The sequence below is a fragment of the Populus alba genome, chromosome 11 (assembly GCF_005239225.2).
Source record: "Populus alba chromosome 11, ASM523922v2, whole genome shotgun sequence".
Taxonomy (NCBI): Eukaryota; Viridiplantae; Streptophyta; class Magnoliopsida; order Malpighiales; family Salicaceae; genus Populus; species Populus alba.
The window spans coordinates 10,031,872-10,050,441 of record NC_133294.1 but is presented as its reverse complement, the minus strand read 5'-3'; the positions used below and the strand labels follow the sequence as shown (position 1 = coordinate 10,050,441).

The window sequence follows — 18,570 nt, the reverse complement described above, 5'->3', positions numbered from 1 at the left end:
GATATCTTTCATTGACAAATACAACAATTCATTCCAAAAATCAAAGTTTACAGCCATCATTATTGACAAAGAAGCAAGAGGTGTTGTCTTTAAAGCTTGGTGATGTCATCCCAAATGACATCTTTCATTGATAAATACAGCAACCCATCCCAAATGTTAAAGTTTGCAGCTATCATTGTTGACAAAGAAGCAAGAGATATTGTCATTAAAGCCTATAAATAAAAACATCATTTAGAGAGTAAAATGAGAAAAAAAAAAAAGAGTATGAATGTGTGAGAAGAGAGAAAAAGAGTAGAGCTGCAATGACAACACTGTTGGGAGTTGAGTTGGGATAAATATAATCTTTTTTATTTATTTATTTATTTGTATTGTATTATTTTTTTATCTCTAATAATATAGATCTTTCTTGTAGATATAAATAATTTATTAAGCCATGTTAAATATTATATACTAATATATTAAGCCTTCAATAAATAATGATAAGAATATTACCTGTCTGAATTCCCAACAAAAAGCGCAAGCAAATACTTAATGAGCGTAATTTGTCCAGTAACTTCAAGCAACCGAAGCTACTCCTCTGATGGGATGAGCAGCTTTGTCGCCATCCCTCCTGATTATTACATGGAGACAACGGAAATACCGTTGACACGACATGAATGCCTTGAACAGCATTCGAAAATCGGAGCTCTCACTGCAACGCTGTTGCTGAAATTGGTAAGTTCAGGTGTGGAATCATTTTAGCTGTGAGATTTTTTCTATTGCAACACAACGAGAGCACTTGCAAGATTTGTCATCGCAGCATAGCAACTCTGTTTCACCAAGTTGAAATTGTAATGGACCTATCTAGCTCTTCTACAATGGTGTCCACAGCAGGATTCCTCTCTGTGGATTTTTCTTCTACTTGGAGAATTGCATGTACAACGAGCTAAGCTACACAAACAAGTAGCTTGAAAACTCGAGTTTCCTAGCGTATTGAATTCTGATGCATCATTATTAATCAAATTCTATCCTAATTCCTACAACGTGGATTGCATACGCACAGGGGCACTGTTTATCTATTATTCTATGTATGTATACTTAGGAAAACATATGACATTTCCAATGAGTTGTATGGTTTTGATATTTGGACTAGTCTTGAGTACAAGATATTTGGAGCTAATAAAAATATTATTGATAATATATTTTAATGATTGTATGGTCGATGGCTACTTCATTTAAGTAAAGATTCTTTGGTTATCTAGAAAATACCCCTTATTGTGTGGTTGGATCTTAATAAATAAATAAATAAGAATAATCAAGTTTTGCTATAGTCATGTGACATAAAAACAGAGTATATTGTCATCCATAATTCATATAAACTTATTGTAATTCTTTCCATTATTGTAACTTAATTTCTTTATTACTCAGTAATGCCACGTAAGCAATTGCTCTGATTTTCACGGTGCATATCAGAAATAATTTGAGATTTAACAGTTTATTCCATATAAAACTCGAAATGACTAGTCAAAAGGGTGTCATAAAATCATTGAAACTCGTAGGATTTAGTCAAATTTCTTTTCCTACAAGGACTAAATTGTTATCATCTCAAGAGTTTAGGGACCGGAGAGTCGTGTTGCAAATTGAAACAGCCGCCAGTCCGCCTTCGCCATGTAACTTTCGGCGAACTCGTATACTCTCTTGCGTTGTAATTATCATAGTGAATGAGACAGATCAAGAGAAGTTGCAAGGATAATTCCCCCATGCAGAAGAATCAACGTTTCCGTTAGCATCAGTATTTTGGTCATGCTTCCAGCATCTTTGAATATTGAATTCAAATTTTACTGACAAGAATAAGACAGTAACTGCAGAGATATTTCCTCAGTGTTTGAATATATTAAAAATAATTTTTAAAAATAAATAGTCTTGTACAAAATAAATATGTATTTTTATATTGTCCAAAGATAACAAAAAACTTAATCCGTCTCTTACTTCTCCTCCAAAGACAAGGACAAAGGAGTCACCATCGGAAATGCGCGTAAGACAAAAGCAAAAGGCCTGTGAATACATATAGATCTTCTCTTATAGAGAGACAAGATAGCCAGATTTATATAGTGATGTATTTTATATAAAGAGTATTATCCTTTCATAAATAACAATACTTGTGTAAGGTATTAGACAAGCTTGCTCCACCTATTTTAATGTATTTTAATGGAACAAAAAATTCTCCTCTAAAATAGTCTTGTACAAAATAAATATGTATTTTTATATTGTCCAAAACATACATCAAACAACTTTAAAAAAAAAAATTATAATTTCCGGTTTATTCATATTCATCATACCTGAGCGGACACCCCGTATGAACAACACGAGAGCCTGAGATCGATGGAAATAATTGACAATTCAAATTCACTACTTTTATAACACTTCAAGAACTATAGCAAGCAATCATCTGTCGAAGCTGACCAAGTCTTGGAAATCATTTAATCTTGGTCAACTTTTCGTGTTTTCAACTCTCTTTTTTTTTCCTGGAAACTGCAGCATGCTTCTAGCTTGGTGTTTCTTCTGCGCTCTTACATGGTACGGTCAGGTCCTGGAGCTTATTTCATTCACATAGAAATTGCGTGTTGATATAGGCAATAAATTTCCATGTTTGAAGTTTGAAAAAACCATAGATAAAGGGAAAGGTCCTTGTTTATACAGTCAACAATTAAGAAATAGCTTGCCTGTCAATCAGAAGAATTCCAAAACGGAAACACTGGGTAAGCTGCCAACTATGACAATTTCGTTACTAAGAATTTACCTTTGCGAGTTAGTGACATCGATTTATCCACGCCAAGTTGTCTGTCCTATTGCTTAGTTCCTTTTCCCACTTTTTATTCCATAATTACAATACATTATGAGGGTGTAATGATGATCATAAGATATTGAAACCTTAATAAAAAGAAAATCTTACCTGTTTCTTTCATAACAAAAGGCTCGGTAATTTCTTAATCGTGAGTATCTTGATGCTGATGTTTGTATGTGGAGACTAATCCTTTTTTGACGAGTCTTAAGCAGATCATTTCTTCTCAACTGATATATTTTTTTTATGGGTTTCCTTAGAATTCGAACTGTCTAAAATTAAACATGGAGAACACGTGCAACTACGAATCGAGTTTTAATTTCCTGTGATGCCCATGAAATGAACCTTTGAGCTATAAAGTTCTTAAAACTAGAATATATCTGCACCTTTATGGTTTTAATTGAACCCCTTGATAAACTTGTATTTTCCCTCCATGAAAGATACTTCAATGGATGGCATTCTTGATTTTACGCGTTTTTTTCACCAGGTCCTTGTGAAATTCATCTACGGATCAGGACCTGTAACAGTTCGTGATATATTTTGACTCGACTTTTCAAACTAATTCTTACAAAAAGAAAAGGCCCTTGTACAGCCAGCACTATAAAAGGGCGCCTCAGAGATCCAAAGTGAGACCATTACATATTCATTTCATATAGATAGGGGTGACTTGCCACAGGAACACAATTTGAAAAAGCATGAGAGATTATCATCTTCCACCATCCAAATGCATTGCCATGATGAAATTGTTGGCTTTCTGCCTCTTCATTATTTCTTTGATAAACATACCAATTGCTGAGGCTAGAATTCGTCATTACAAATGGGAGATCAAGTACGAGTACAGATCCCCTGATTGCTATAAGAAGCTGGTCATTACAATTAATGGAAGAACTCCTGGACCCACAATTTTTGCACAGCAGAATGATACAGTTATTGTTGAGGTCAAGAACAATTTGTTAACTGAGAACACAGCCATTCATTGGCATGGAATTCGTCAGATTGGAACACCTTGGTTTGATGGAACTGAAGGAGTGACTCAGTGTCCAGTTTTGCCTGGAGACACTTTCGTATACAAGTTTGTTGTTGACAGGGTGAGTTCTCTAGTCTTAGCACTTATAATAGCTAGACTTCTGTTAATGTCAGCTTTACACATATAATAAAAACCTCTTGTTTCCTCCATGCAGCCTGGTACATATCTGTACCATGCCCATTATGGAATGCAAAGAGAAGCTGGGCTATATGGTTCGATTCGCGTAGCGCTTCCCGATGGACAATCCGAACCCTTTGCGTATGATTATGATCGAAGCATCATCCTCAATGATTGGTATCACAAAAGCACATATGAACAAGCTGCTGGATTGTCCTCAACTGATTTCCAGTGGGTTGGGGAGCCTCAGGTACTTAATTATCTTAAATGCCTTGTTTGATATCCTTACTGTTCTTTATGGTCTTGATCATCACTTTCGTGTGACTAAGCTTGTTACTTGCAACAAAAATTGCAGTCACTTTTGATACAGGGAAAGGGAAGGTTGAACTGCTCCACTGCCAATTCACCCCTGAAAGCTGATGTTTGCAATAATACAAATCCCGAATGCTCTCTTTATTCCATGACTGTAGTCCCTGGAAAAACATATCGGCTAAGGATTAGTAGTTTGACTGCTTTATCAGCTCTTAGTTTCCAGATAGAGGTATTTTCCATGTCCCTGCCGGTTTATGTTCTACAGCTTATTACAGGGAAATAATAAAAGTAGCCATTGCTCAACATTTCTATAATTCCTTTGCAGGGTCACAACATGACTGTTGTTGAAGCTGATGGTCACTATGTTGAGCCATTTGTGGTAAAGAATTTATTCATATACTCTGGCGAGACATATTCAGTCCTAGTGAAAACTGACAAAGACCCTTCAAGAAATTATTGGGCTACTACAAATGTTGTGAGCAGAAATTCCACAACTCCGCCAGGCTTAGCCATTTTCAACTACTATCCAAACCATCCCCGGAGATCTCCTCCAACGCTTTCTCCACCTGGGCCTCTTTGGAACGATGTTGATTCTCGGTTTAATCAAAGTCTCGCCATTAAGGCTCGCAAAGGCCACATACATTCCCCTCCGGCCACATCTGACAGGGTCATAGTATTGTTGAACACGCAAAATGAGGTAAATGGTACTCGACGTTGGTCAGTCAATGATGTCTCTTTCAATTTACCTCATACACCTTACCTGATTGCACTCAAGGAGAATTTGCTTCACACCTTTAGCCAAACCCCACCTCCTGAAGGATATGATTTTGCCAATTATAACATTTCTATTGACCAAGAAGACAACAATGGCACTACTAGTGATGCCATCTATAGGCTTCAGTTCGACTCAACAGTGGATATTATTTTGCAAAATGCAAACTCTATGGTAGCCGAAGTTAGTGAGACACATCCATGGCATCTTCATGGACATGACTTTTGGGTCCTAGGCTATGGAAGGGGCAAGTTCGATCGAATTAATGATCCAAAGAAGTACAATTTGGTCGATCCGATTATGAAGAACACGGTACCAGTTCATCCTTATGGATGGACAGCTTTAAGATTTAAAGCTGATAACCCTGGAGTTTGGGCATTCCATTGCCACATCGAGTCACATTTCCTTATGGGCATGAGAGTGACATTTGAAGAAGGTATAGAGAGAGTAGGAAAATTGCCGTCATCTATCATGGGCTGTGGTGAAACCAAACACTTCCGCGAGCCATAAATAGTTCAGGAGGAAAACTATTGTACTACAATTCTTTTGGAGGCTTCAGGAAATTTACTGGATAAATCCTGCCGTGGAGAATGGCTTGGTTTTATTTTCTTTTTCTGTGACTCCAGCAGAAGAAAGATTTACACAATTTTTGTGTTGCAATAAAATAGACACCATTTTCTTCTTCTTTTCCCCTTATTTGTTCCCTTCAGTATTGAGATGTGCTTGACTCTTCTATCGACCTTTTATAATTATTAGATTTATAACTTAATTAGAGCATGTTTGGCTGCTCGTTAGAATTTACGTTTCTTAAAAAACACACTGACCAAATATCTGGTTAAGAAAAGAAAGTTGTTTATTGTGTATGGGTCCCCCAATAAATTGCATGCATGATGTAGGGAAATGAAAAGCAGCAAATTGCTGCTTTCTTGCGCAGCTAGGAATGCATTCATGCTACACTGTTTACTGAACAATATAGTGAAGGCAAGTGTCCACTATTCTAGCCGGACTGGGTCAGGTCCAACACGCAAAACGCATTGAACTAGGTCCGACCTAGTAAAGTAAAAAAAAATTATTTTTTAATTGTGTTTTATTCACTTGATGACGTAGTATTTGCAGAATTTAATCACAATTCTAATTTATTCCTGATTATATTTTACAAGTTATGTTCTTACGTGTTAAAGAAACCAAGAAAATTGTCGGATGTATTTCAGACGTGATGGAATTGTAGATAGTTTAATGGAATAATAAAAAAATATTTTATATAAAGTATGATTTATTTTATGATGTAATAGCAATAGTTAAACCTACAATATTTAAATTAAAAATCATCAATATTAATATATATTTTTTAAAATTATTTTATAACCTTAATTTTAAAATCATTATTAACCAAACACATTAAACTACTTTTTTTTCAATCTCAATTTCAACCACATTTTGAACCAAACACCAATTTTTTTAAACTAATCTCAACTAAAAATACTTTTTACAAAATAATTTTTTTCAAAGCATAATTATAATAATTACCGCAATATCAAACACACTTTTAATTCTTTTAAGGTTGTCAGCCCCAATTAAGGACAATCTTCGTTAATAAGGCATAATATGCTAAGGATCTGAGTCCAAAATAAGGCCTGAGGAGAAGAATTTCTCATAAGAACTCTTGATGGCCCAGATGAATCGGCTACGAGCTCCATTTCAGAAGAAAATAACAAGCATGGGCTTAACCAAGCTAAAGCCTTGTAAGTAGCTAGTAATCACTAAGCCCCCTAACTTCTAGACCTTTTATTACGTTGTTGTCTGTTACATGTTTTTTTTTTATACATGGCAGATCATCTTTTTATAAACAAATCATTAATTTTTTGATATTATATGTTTTTTATTTTTTAGAGGAAAGATTGGAATTTTTAAAAGAAAGATCATGTCTTAAAGTTAAAAACAAATGACTTTTTGTTTTGGGTGAGTTACTAATAATTAAAATGAAATTGTAATTATAAAAAGTATAGAATAATTGATCAGATTCTAGATTTAGTTTTTATAATTTATTAGTTTAAATTTTATAAATTTTAAAATCATTAAAAATTTACATAATTATTAATTTTAAAACATATAAAATTAATTGAGATATATACAAACTAAACCTATAAAATTAATTAAAATACACCCAAATTAATATAGAAATTTATCTATGTTAAAAAAAAAGAAAAGAAAAAAGAAGCAGTTGTCGAACTTATTAATGCAGAAACATGGTTTTGGATTTGATGTCACTGTGGCAGATAGTAGTACATGGTTGTCTTTGTTAGCATGAGAATAAAGTCATTGTATAGCAGTTCAATGAATGATGGGGAAGTATTTAACACTGACGTGTAATACAGATTAATTTTAGTTTTTCCTTTTTTTTTTTTTTTTTTTGAAGTCGATGGAATGATCACCTCTTCCCTCAATGATCAGAAAAATTATCCAGAACCACACGTGCCTGTAGCAAGATAATTTGAAGCAACAGCTGATTAATAATAAAAATTTAAAATTAATTTTTTATATATAATTTTAAATTCGAGCTCTATAATTATTAATATAATAATTATTGTATCCTTATATGGTTATTAACTTCAAAACTCATGAAATTAGTTAATATACACACAAATTAATTTAGACATCCATATAAATAATAATAAAAAAAAAGATAATTTGAAGCTACAAAAACTTATTTTAAACTTAGAAATGGCCAAATAATTTGAATTCTTAGGAATCGGTTTGTGGCTCTCCCTGCCGATAGTGTTCTCTCCTGCTCTTTCTATTAGGTTTTTTTTTTTTTTTTTTTTTCTAGTTTATTAAAAATCTAAACTTTTCCTAACCGTCGTTTATTTATTAAAAATCAAAAGCAATCAAAATACATACTCAAAAATTGCATGATTTAAAATAAAAATATTATATTACTAATTAGAATCCTTTTATCTAATTAGCATGCTCATTTTTTTTAGATGTTTTCACTATAATATTTATTTTTAGATAAAATCTTATAAAATTTCTAAAAGACAGTCTGACATGTAAAAACATAACATTTTGATAATTTAAATATTGGTGTGTATATATATAAAAAAAAAAAAAACAATGTCAATGCATTATCATGAAAAAATCTTTGGTAATGTTATTAAATTGGCCAATAAGTTAATCTAGAGACCTCACAACCCAGTTTTTTTATTTGACTCAAGTTTTAAATAAAATTATATGGGGTTAAATTAATATGATCTGATTGACTTAACGGATTTATTGGTAAAAAAAAAACTTCAATAGAAGTCCTCTCGTCAAATAAAACATGTTTATACCAAAATCAATTTATTTTATAATCAGAATATGGTTAAATGATAACTTTTTCTTTTTTATTTTTCAAATTCAAAGACTGAAATGTAAATAAAATAAAGTTTTAGATCACAAAGTAAAAGGTAAAAGTTATGAGTTAAAGAAACCAAATTGAAAAGTGAAAAAATCTTGAAGGTAAAAAATATATATAAAAAAACATGTGATAAACATTCAATAAACTCTTTGTTTCAGACATAATATCAAACTTGGTCCCTATATTTTAAAATTTCTTCAAGCAGCAAAACTGAATTTGTGTTTGAAAAATTGAATATCAATCAAATAGACATTTTTTTATTTATTTCTTAGAGTCTCACAACAATCAGATCAAAATAATTTCTAAAAAGAAAATCCACAATGATTTTCTTTTTAGAAATAGGTTTTTTTTAACTGTAATTTATAATTGTACGGACTTGTAGGTTTTGGAGTTTTTTAGTTGAATAGCTCAAGTAAAAAAAAAAAATACATAACATTAGGGGATGTTTGAAAATGTTATAACAATTATTTTTTAAAAGTATTTTTTACTTAAAAATAAATCAAAATAATATTTATTTTAATTTTTTAAAAATCATTATAGCAACACATGCAAACGATAAAAAAAACACTAACATAATTTTTTTATTAAAAAATATAATTTTAAAATACAAAAATAAATATACCTTAATCATTATTCAATGATTGCAAGTGAAAAAAACAAAAAAGAGGCATTATGCCAGATTGACATAGATACTAACACCAGCAGCTTATAGCCTGTGATGAAATTGATCATGCAAGAAAGCTTGATCAACGCCAGGACGAGATCCCCATTTTCAACTTTCCCGCCAAACCTAACCATACCCAAACATTCTCTCTAACTAACAAGCAACTCCACGCAACACTCATTCGCTCGCCCTCTCCCAATCCCCATCGCCACGCTCCCGTCACGCGCTACCATAACCGTTTCTAGATTCCCAATATAAACATCCCCTACCTTCTCACACTCCTTTACATCCACTATTCATCGCTCTCCCTCTGTCGTCAAAATGGAGTCTTCTCCGAAACTCTCTATTCTCCTAATTCTCTCGCTCTCCATAATCATCTCCTCCACTGCCATTGACGGCGCAGAAACCACCACTTTCAGCTCAAATCTCTCTCCGCTATCAGCACAACCACAAATCTCCACCTCCGATCACTTCCACGACCATTCGTTCTCCTCACACACAAATCTCCTCGCGCCAATCCTCTCTCACCTAGGATTCACTCAACTCGCCATGGCGGTTCCATCTCTCCCCGCTGATTCCACCACCACGGCCTGGTCAGGTCCTTCCACTCTTTTCGCTCCTTCCGATTCCTCTCTCCGTACCTGCTTCTCTTGCTCTATGCCTGACCTCCTCCACGAACACATCGTACCCGGTCTCTTCTCCATCGATTACCTCCGTAAACTCGCTTTCGGTACCAAAATCGAAACGCTAAGTCCTGGCCGTTGTATAACCGTCACTTCCACTTCACTAAAAAACGACTCCGCCACTCCTTCCACCGTCAAGGTCTTCATAGGAGGCGTAGAGATCACGCATCCTGATCTCTTCAACAACGGTGTCTTAATCATTCATGGCATCCAAGGCTATATTGCACCACTCTCTCCATTCTCTTGCGATTTTGAGAGATTGACCTCTCTTTCTTTTCCGTTTCAAGAGGGCGTGACTCCTCACGTGACCTCAACTACTCATCAACAGGGTATCGGCACTCTGGTGCAGCCTGCTATAATGCGTCTGATGTTACGTGATGCAATGCTTAGGTTGCGTAGTAATGGATTCACGATTCTCTCTCTTGCAATGAGGGTGAAGTACCCTGAGCTAGCAAATCTGGTTAATATGACTGTGTTTGCTCTCGATGATGTGTCGATCTTCTCTGGATCGCATTCGTATATTAGCAGCGTGAGGTTCCATATTGTGCCTAATCATTACTTGAGCACTGCTGATTTAGAGAGGCTTCCTGTGGGGGCTACTTTGCCTACGCTGGAGAGAGGTCAGGCTTTGGTGGTTACTTCTGCTGGTGGATTCAATACCGCGGTGCCGATGAGGATCAACTATGTGAGAGTTAAGGTGCCTGATGTGATGAGGAACTTGAAGATAGTTGTTCATGCTGTTTACTTGCCTTTCCCAAGGATTCATCCCACTTCTGCTGCTGCTTTTGATGAGATGATGGGCATTGGTGGTGAAGGACAGAATATAGTGGCAGCGGAAGCTGGTGCTTGTTCTGCGGTTTTTGAGGACGGTAGCTGTGGGATGGTGCCTCCTATGCCAGCTCAGGTCAAGCCATCTGTGGTGGTGCGGGGTGATGAAGATCACCATGGCCTGTAGATGTTTGTTATGATGGTGACGTGTCCTATTTGGATTGGTAGTTTTTGTTGCTCCCTGTTTGTCAATAGTCAGTCAGTGTCTGTTTTTTAGCTGAAAGATCTGTTTGTTTGTTTGTGTTCTCTTAGCTATGCGTTGTAGTTAAATGGACAGTGGCAGGCGAGACAGTCTCACGAGTAGTATTATGAAATTTGGTGAGCGTTGCTACGAAAGAGGACTTGTTCGGGCCTACTGTATGAGTATGTCCACCCTTCTTTATGGGCCTGTTATCTAGTAGTCGCCGATGAATCTCAATCTATTTTCGTGCTTGGCTCAATTGCCTGCTAATTGTCTTTGTAGATTTATTCATCTTGTCGTGGCTGTTAACTATGGTTCCATTTTGTGCTTAATCTATGTACATATAATGAAAATTGAGGAAAAGACTTCTAGAGAGAGAACAAGATCGGTTATGAGAACTTTTTTTTTTTTTTCTATTTTTTTTTTTATTTTATGTCCAGCATGGTGGCATACGTGTAGTAGTAATTTTGGGAGCATGTAAATAAAAGTCTTTGCAGAGATAGATGTGATCATAAGTAATGCAATTCAAAGTCGTTCTTACGGTGTTTAGAAGGGTAGAAAAGGTTATTCATGATACTTACGTGATATATTCTTAGTTTTCTGTTATTACTGTAAGGCTATATATAGCCAATTAAGTTTGTTCAATAAAAAAAGAGGGGGGGTTAATACAGAAATCATAGAGCTCTGTTTTCCATCATGAGATCAAAGTCTCTCAACAAGAACAAGCAAATTTCGCATATCAAGGTGCAACATCAATCAATCTGGATAATAATTTTAATTTTAATTTTAAATTTTATTGTTGTAAATAATAAATTATTTATCCTTAAGATTTTATTGCTCCTCTCTTGTGTAACTAAGATATTTGTAATATATCTTTTAAGATTTCAAAAACACCATCTTAGCACTTCAAAACAAAACCTTTGAACCAAAATAAAATAATTCAAATATCTCTTAATAAAATATGAATTTAAGCTTTAAATTTGTAAGAAAAAACCAAAGTATAAAAGATAATGAAAACACTAAAAGTAAAACGATAAAAAGCTTGAACAAATATGAAAAATTAAGGTTAGAAACTCTTATTTCACCCTTTTTTTTCCAAAGAATTTTAAAAACTAAAATGTCAAAAAATTAATAAAAATTAATTATTAAACTTTGATTAGCTATCATATATCAATGATTAAATATATAAAACTAATAGTTCTTTAAGTAGAAAAACCAAGACTTCTTTGAGATTAATTTCCTACTAATAATTTATTTAAATTATATTAATTAAATAGATTTCCAACTTATACTAGCCATATGATTCATTAAGCACCATCATCCGCTTTCGACAGTAGCAATTCCACAAGTACTTTTAAAAAATACATTATAAGTCCGGTCAGGTTTTGATTTTGTTTCTCATTTATCACAAGTTTGAATATTTTTAGGGCCACTAGAGGTCTACATTGTTGTTAACTTCAGAACCTGAAGAATTAGTCGAGATGTGCGCAAGTTAGCCTCCGAACATATACGTTAATAAAAAAATAAATAGCATCATAATTTCACTTGAAAAAAAATATAAATAACATCATGGGTGAATTGTTATAATTTATCTTGAATTACAAAATCTCATTTTCTCCATCGATAAATGTCATCGTATCAACTATTTTGTTATTTTCACATTAACATTTACAAAAAAGAAAAAAAATACCTTCAAGTCAACAAAATATATTTTAATTATTTCTCATATAATTTTTATTAGAATACTTCGATATACGTACCGAATCTTCATTTTCACATGTAAAATAAAAGACGAAATGCTCAGCATGCACGTACCTTTTGAAACCAAGGGGAAAAAATTAGTAGTCAAATCATCATAATTTTATATGTATATAAATTCATATGACTTTCAAAGTTATAAGCTATTGTTATTTGAGATTATGATAATAATAATAATTTAAGATATTTTTTTATTTAAAAATATATTAAAATATTATTTTTAATTTTTAAAAATTATTTTTGATATTAATACATTCAAAATAAATCTAAAAATATAAAAATAATTATTTTAAATAAAAAAATAAAATTTTTAAATTTTTTAAAAACACAATTTATACCTCGCTCCAAGCACACCCTTGATCCATGAAGGTCGAATTCCTAAGAAATTAAATGATCTCTGAAATGCCTTGTGCTGTAAATTGGACTCCATTTTTACTCTTTAATTTCCAATTAAGAAATTAAATTGCTTGTCGTGAACAGCACGTTCGTGTCAAAATCTAATTGTCAAGTGATGTTAACTTTTGATTTTATAATCTTCTTTTCCTTAATGACAAAAGACAAACACGATTATATGTTGCTAATTAAGAACAAGTAAACTATTCTAAAAGTTACCACAGGAGATTGGGACGTCTTATGCTGTCTCAGGAAGGAAATAATCAGTGTTGAAATCTGAAACTTCAAAGATTCCATGCCCTATTAAGCATATCGAGTTCTTACGCGGGACCAGCCACCAACTAGTTACTGACTGTTTGATATTGATGTTTAACGTCTTTCTTTTTCTTTTTCTCTTTCTCTTTTTGTTAAAATTTATTTATTTTAATATTTTTAAATTGTTTTGATACCAATAATAACTTTTAAAAAATAATTTTTTAAATATATTTCTAAAAAAACTTTAAACATTAATCTTTATTAGTCTTAAATACTCTAAAACACATCATGCTTCCACCACTTGTGTAAAATTATCACTTGCAAATCTGCATCTTGAACTAGAGGGGAGGGGGAAGGGGTGAGGAGATCAAGTGGAATGCAGGTTTGCAAAGGATGATTTTACTCTTTTTTTTTTTATATAGTAATAGTTATTTTTTAAAATATTTTTTTGGCACGTTGTCGAAAGGACACCTCACCTATAAGCCTAGATTTTTTCTTTTTTTTCTTATTTATATTTATCAACCATTGGTTATTGTATTTTCCAATCTTTTAATAAAACATCACAATTTTTTTTATAAATATATTAAAATAATATATTTTTTATTTTTTAAAATTTATTTTTAACATCAACATATTAAACCTTTTTTTAAAAATAATAATTATATAAAAAAAACTGAATTTTAACCTCCAAAGATAAGGCAATATAAAAAATAAAGGGCATGACCATATCAACACGAAAGTCATTAATTCAGTACAGTTGAAAGCTTTTATCATGACCGGCTTATAGCAAAAATAAATAAAAATTAGGTTTCATAAATTCTAAAATTTCTATTTAAACCATTGAGATTTCTATGATTTGATAAACTTTGAATGTTAAGTAGTAGCTAAACTTACATAATAAATAAAATTTAAATTAAATATAATTCTTAAATTTATTAAAAAAAATATTTAAAAAATAATTAGAAAAAAAACCTAAAATGACATCTTCTATATTTAATTTGAAAATCATCCAGAGGCGTGTCACCGTTAGGGACTCTTTCAACGCTAACCAAGTTTCAACGCAATTCACTAATTAAATAAAAATTGTATCCATTTTTTTTTTTTTTTTAAAAAAAAAAAAACTCGACTGACTTCAGCATCCTCTAACAAAGGGGCGTTTCGCCTTATATAGACGCTTATTCACCGCTAACAAGCTGAGACTTATCTCTTTCATTTTCAGCATGGAAACTTGGTGCCTTATCCTTGTCTCCATCTCCATCTCTCTCTTCTTGAAATTTATCTTCAACAATTTCCTAACAGCCAAGAAACTCCCTCCAGGTCCTGTAACATTTCCTATCATCGGCAACTTACTATGGCTCCGCTTGTCCTTCCACAACCTGGAGCCCATCCTCCGGTCCCTGCATGCCAAGTTTGGCCCAATGGTTACCCTCCGTATTGGCACTCGCCCTGTTATCTTCATTGCGGATCGCGCCCTTGCTCATAGGGCTTTGATACATAATGGTGCAGTTTACGCGGACCGTCCACCAGCTCTTGCTACTGCCAAGATTACAACTGGTAATCAGCTTAATATCAGTTCTTCCTCTTATGGCCCAACTTGGCGACTCCTGCGGCGTAACCTCATGGCCGAAATCCTCCACCCTTCGCGCGTGAAATCATACTCTCATGCACGCAACTGGGTGCTGCAAATCCTCCAGAATCGCTTCGAGTCCGAAGCGAAATCCGGTCGTCCTGTTCGTGTGATGGAGCATTTTCAATATGCCATGTTTTGCCTGTTAGTACTGATGTGTTTTGGTGACAAGCTTGATGAAAGCCAGATAGAAAGGATCGAGGAAGTACTGCGACATGTGCTTGTGAATTTCGGTAAGTTCAATATACTCAATTTCTGGCCAAGAGTGACGAAGATTGTGTTGCGCAAGCGTTGGAATGAGTTGTTTCGCCTCCGAAAATGGCAAGAAGATGTTTTGATTCCATTGATAAGAGCGAGAAAGAAGGCAAAGGAAGAGAGGATAAGAAGAGGTAAAGAGAACAAGAAGGGGCATGAAGATGAGTATGTTCTGTCCTATGTTGACACCTTATTGTCTTTGGAACTTCCGGAAGAGAAAAGAAAGCTCGAGGAAGGGGAAATGGTCAGTTTGTGCTCGGAGTTTCTTAACGGAGGAACAGATACTACTTCAACAGCACTGCAATGGATCATGGCAAATCTGGTTAAGTGCCCACAGATTCAAGAGAAGCTATTCATGGAGATTAAAGGGGTTGTACGAGATGGGGAGGAGAATATAGAAGAAGATGAATTGCAAAAGATGCCATATCTAAAAGCAGTAATTCTAGAAGGGCTGAGGAGGCACCCGCCCGGCCATTTTGTGTTGCCACATGCGGTGACTGAAGATGTAGTGTTGGATCAATATGTGATACCAAAAGAAGGAACTATAAATTTCATGGTGGCTGAAATGGGACGGGATCCAAAGGTGTGGGAAGATCCTATGGCATTCAAGCCCGAAAGGTTTCTTAATGGAGGAGGGGAAACGTTTGATATAACAGGAAGTAGAGAGATCAAGATGATGCCGTTTGGGGCTGGGAGGAGAATCTGTCCTGGTTATGGTTTAGCTATGCTTCATTTGGAGTATTTTGTAGCTAATTTGATTTGGAAATTTGAGTGGAAGGCTGTGGATGGAGATGATGTTGATCTGTCTGAGAAGGAGGAATTCACGGTAGTGATGAAGAATCCATTGCAGGCCCAAATATGCCCAAGGTTGAAGTAAATTATCAGCTTGATTTCTTTCTCCATCTTTTTGATAAAAACGTTAAGGTTGATTTTATTTGCTTGGACAATAATATTGCATGTAACTTCCCTAGAGATAAGGAATTGCTAAGCATGGCTCCAAGTCAAATGCCCCTCCGTTGAGGGATGATCTTCCTATTGTTTAAGTTTTATTTGACCAATAGTGTCTCTATCCTATTAATTAATTAATTACCTTAATGCTTTTTTGTTCGTGTTATGCTTGCTGTGTGTCTGGATGCATGTTTATTCGGGCCGGGTTGCTGCGGGTTTTTTTGGGGGGCTTTTAAGCGTCTTTTTCCCAAGAAAAAAGGGGAAAAAACAGAAGACATCTAACTTCCAATAAGATTTCTCTAGAATATATTGAATTCAAAACCGAGGGATCATATTAGATAAGGAATTAAGAGATTACATCCATGAAAAAACAAAGATGGGGATCTAAGAATTGGAAGAGGGTCATCCCTAACCTGCCGCAAGGTCCATAAAATGGCCTCTTGTTGAATTTCTTAAAAAGACTTGTGTAACTTGATTCGGATCATACTAAGTGAGTGTTAGAGTTCAGAAACGCTGTCACGCCAACAAAAGCACAGGTTGAAGATCTGTGCGAAAAACTGAACCCGTGACAGTGAGGGTTTGAAAAGATGCCATCCAAAAAGAACAGAGATGTGGATTTAAGAATTGGATGACAGTCGTCCCTACCCTGTGGCAAGTTCCATATATTGGCCTCTTGTTGAATAAAAAAAAGAACACTAGTATAACTTGATTTTGATTACAAATAGAATATGACTTTATAATAGCATATTTAATAAAAGCTTCGTTATTTATTCATTAGCTTTCATCATCTCTACAAAGTAAGCACGAGACCCCAAATATATATATTATAACAATCAATGACACCAAATGACATATCATCTCTCCCCCTTTCTATTTAATTGACAAACAATAAAGAACTTGTGGTTTCTCCCGAATGATCAAACGACGACAAAATCACTACTCGAATCAATTTCTTGCACGAATTCATGTTTGAACATGGTTGTTTGTACTGGGTGATGAAATTCCTCACTTCCTCAAAACAGCATATAGCAGGTTATTTATTCGAGGAAAAAAAAACTCAAACCTTGACTTTGAAAATGGATGACAAAGCGTTGTGAAGTGTTAAAAAATGGATTATTGAATTTTTTATGCTAATTCTAGGGTTTTGGTTGGGTTTGTGTTAAAAGGAGTTATTTTCATGTTTGTGTCGAATCCATATCTGCAGTATCAAAACGAGGAATCCTCTTCCCTTTCTACTGTTATTGTTATTATCATCTTCCTAGGCTTCAAGAGCAAATTGGGTTTTCACAAAAATCTTATCTTCTCGAGAATGTGTAGCTCTACTGTGTGTGAGAGAAGAACAAAATCAGGAGCTTGAACTGTGTGTGAGAAAGAGAGCGAGGATGATGATATTTTCTTGTTTATTTCTTTTTAAAAATTCAAATATTGTGATGTGTTAATTGTGAATCTAGACGGATGGAGAACGTAGTCTTGGGATGGAGGTGATGTATGGGGCAGAAGTGTTTTAGATATTTTAACTAAAGTATTTTTATTTATTAATTAAATAAAAAATAATAGCAAACATCTAAATAATCAAATAATTTTTATTTTTTTGGACGCGCCATGTACAATATATAAATTGTTATGCACTTGTTAAAATTTAGAATATAAACTATTATTTTTTAAAACTCGATAAAAACATATAATTTTAACTAAATTATAAGTTACTAGGTATTTTTTTAAAATTTTAATTTTAATTATTAATCTTCTAATTTTAGTTTAAAAACAACATGAAATTAAGTTTCGTAAAAGTGGTCTCTGATTCAACATCGGAATATTCAAAGATTCGTCGGATACAAATCAAAGTAGAAAACAACAAAAAGAACCATGTCAACATAAATTATGAGGATATAATTAAAAATAAATAAAGTTCCATGAACAATGCGATAAGCAATATATTAACAATATTTTTCTCAAGTGTTTTAGTTTATTTGTTATTGATAATAATCATAATAAAAGTGAGTCTTTTCAAAAGTTATTTGGATATATAAAACTGTTTCAAGTTGTCCAGTTGCTTTAGTCATCTCCTTCATCTTCCTAAGTGAACACCAGCAATGACAGATCGCCGGACATAAAAACAGAGGCGTGAGATGGTGCTGTGTCACAGAGTTTTGGCGGGATGTCTAATGATGTTGGCCTAAAAATTCTTTACATGGTTGACCCTTTAAAAAATACTGTCCAGAAAATAATTGAAACACGCAGACCCTCTTCATGATCCACTTCAAGCAGATTTCTACGAGTAATTATCCTCGATCTGTAACAAGTTTTTATCTTCTTCTTCTTCTTCTTCTTTTGCCGACGTCTAACTAGGGCATATGATATAGAAAAAATCCTTGTTTTTTTTACCTTCTTTATCATACAAATCCATGAGCTCATAATATACACACATCATTAATATTCCTTTCCTACATGAAGAAACAGGAAGAAGAAAAATTATTCTCATATTCTGAGGTTGTGTTATATCATTATTCTCATATTCTGAACATTGGTCAGCAG

At 33.8% G+C, this 18,570-nt stretch overlaps 3 protein-coding genes across 3 annotated transcripts; all 3 read left to right on the top strand.

Moving 5' to 3' along the window:
- The first annotated feature begins 3,445 nt into the window (after nucleotides 1-3,445).
- Nucleotides 3,446-5,734, top strand: LOC118058350 (L-ascorbate oxidase). The gene is made up of 4 exons (XM_035071063.2): nucleotides 3,446-3,909; nucleotides 4,003-4,215; nucleotides 4,321-4,506; nucleotides 4,603-5,734. The coding sequence occupies exons 1-4, from the start codon at nucleotides 3,517-3,519 to the stop codon at nucleotides 5,557-5,559; spliced, it is 1,749 nt and encodes a 582-aa protein (XP_034926954.1). The 5' UTR covers nucleotides 3,446-3,516; the 3' UTR covers nucleotides 5,560-5,734.
- Nucleotides 5,735-9,428: 3,694 nt separating this feature from the next.
- On the top strand, nucleotides 9,429-11,077 carry LOC118058346 (fasciclin-like arabinogalactan protein 21). Its single transcript, XM_035071060.2, has one exon. It carries the CDS (start codon nucleotides 9,429-9,431, stop codon nucleotides 10,743-10,745), a length of 1,317 nt encoding a protein of 438 aa, XP_034926951.1. The 3' UTR covers nucleotides 10,746-11,077.
- Nucleotides 11,078-14,374: 3,297 nt separating this feature from the next.
- Nucleotides 14,375-16,186, top strand: LOC118058344 (cytochrome P450 89A2). The gene has a single exon (XM_035071058.2). The coding sequence runs from the start codon at nucleotides 14,426-14,428 to the stop codon at nucleotides 15,962-15,964; it is 1,539 nt and encodes a 512-aa protein (XP_034926949.1). The 5' UTR covers nucleotides 14,375-14,425; the 3' UTR covers nucleotides 15,965-16,186.
- The last annotated feature ends 2,384 nt before the right edge of the window (nucleotides 16,187-18,570 follow it).

What these genes read in the sequence shown, in the direction of transcription:
- LOC118058350 (XM_035071063.2), top strand. Translation starts at nt 3,517, where the DNA reads ATGAGAGATTATCATCTTCCACCATCCAAATGCATTGCCATGATGAAA. An exon ending in ACAAGTTTGTTGTTGACAGG is followed by an intron (nt 3,910 to 4,002) that starts GTGAGTTCTCTA and finishes TCCTCCATGCAG; the next exon opens with CCTGGTACATATCTGTACCA. An exon ending in AGTGGGTTGGGGAGCCTCAG is followed by an intron (nt 4,216 to 4,320) that starts GTACTTAATTAT and finishes CAAAAATTGCAG; the next exon opens with TCACTTTTGATACAGGGAAA.
- LOC118058346 (XM_035071060.2), top strand. Translation starts at nt 9,429, where the DNA reads ATGGAGTCTTCTCCGAAACTCTCTATTCTCCTAATTCTCTCGCTCTCC.
- LOC118058344 (XM_035071058.2), top strand. Translation starts at nt 14,426, where the DNA reads ATGGAAACTTGGTGCCTTATCCTTGTCTCCATCTCCATCTCTCTCTTC.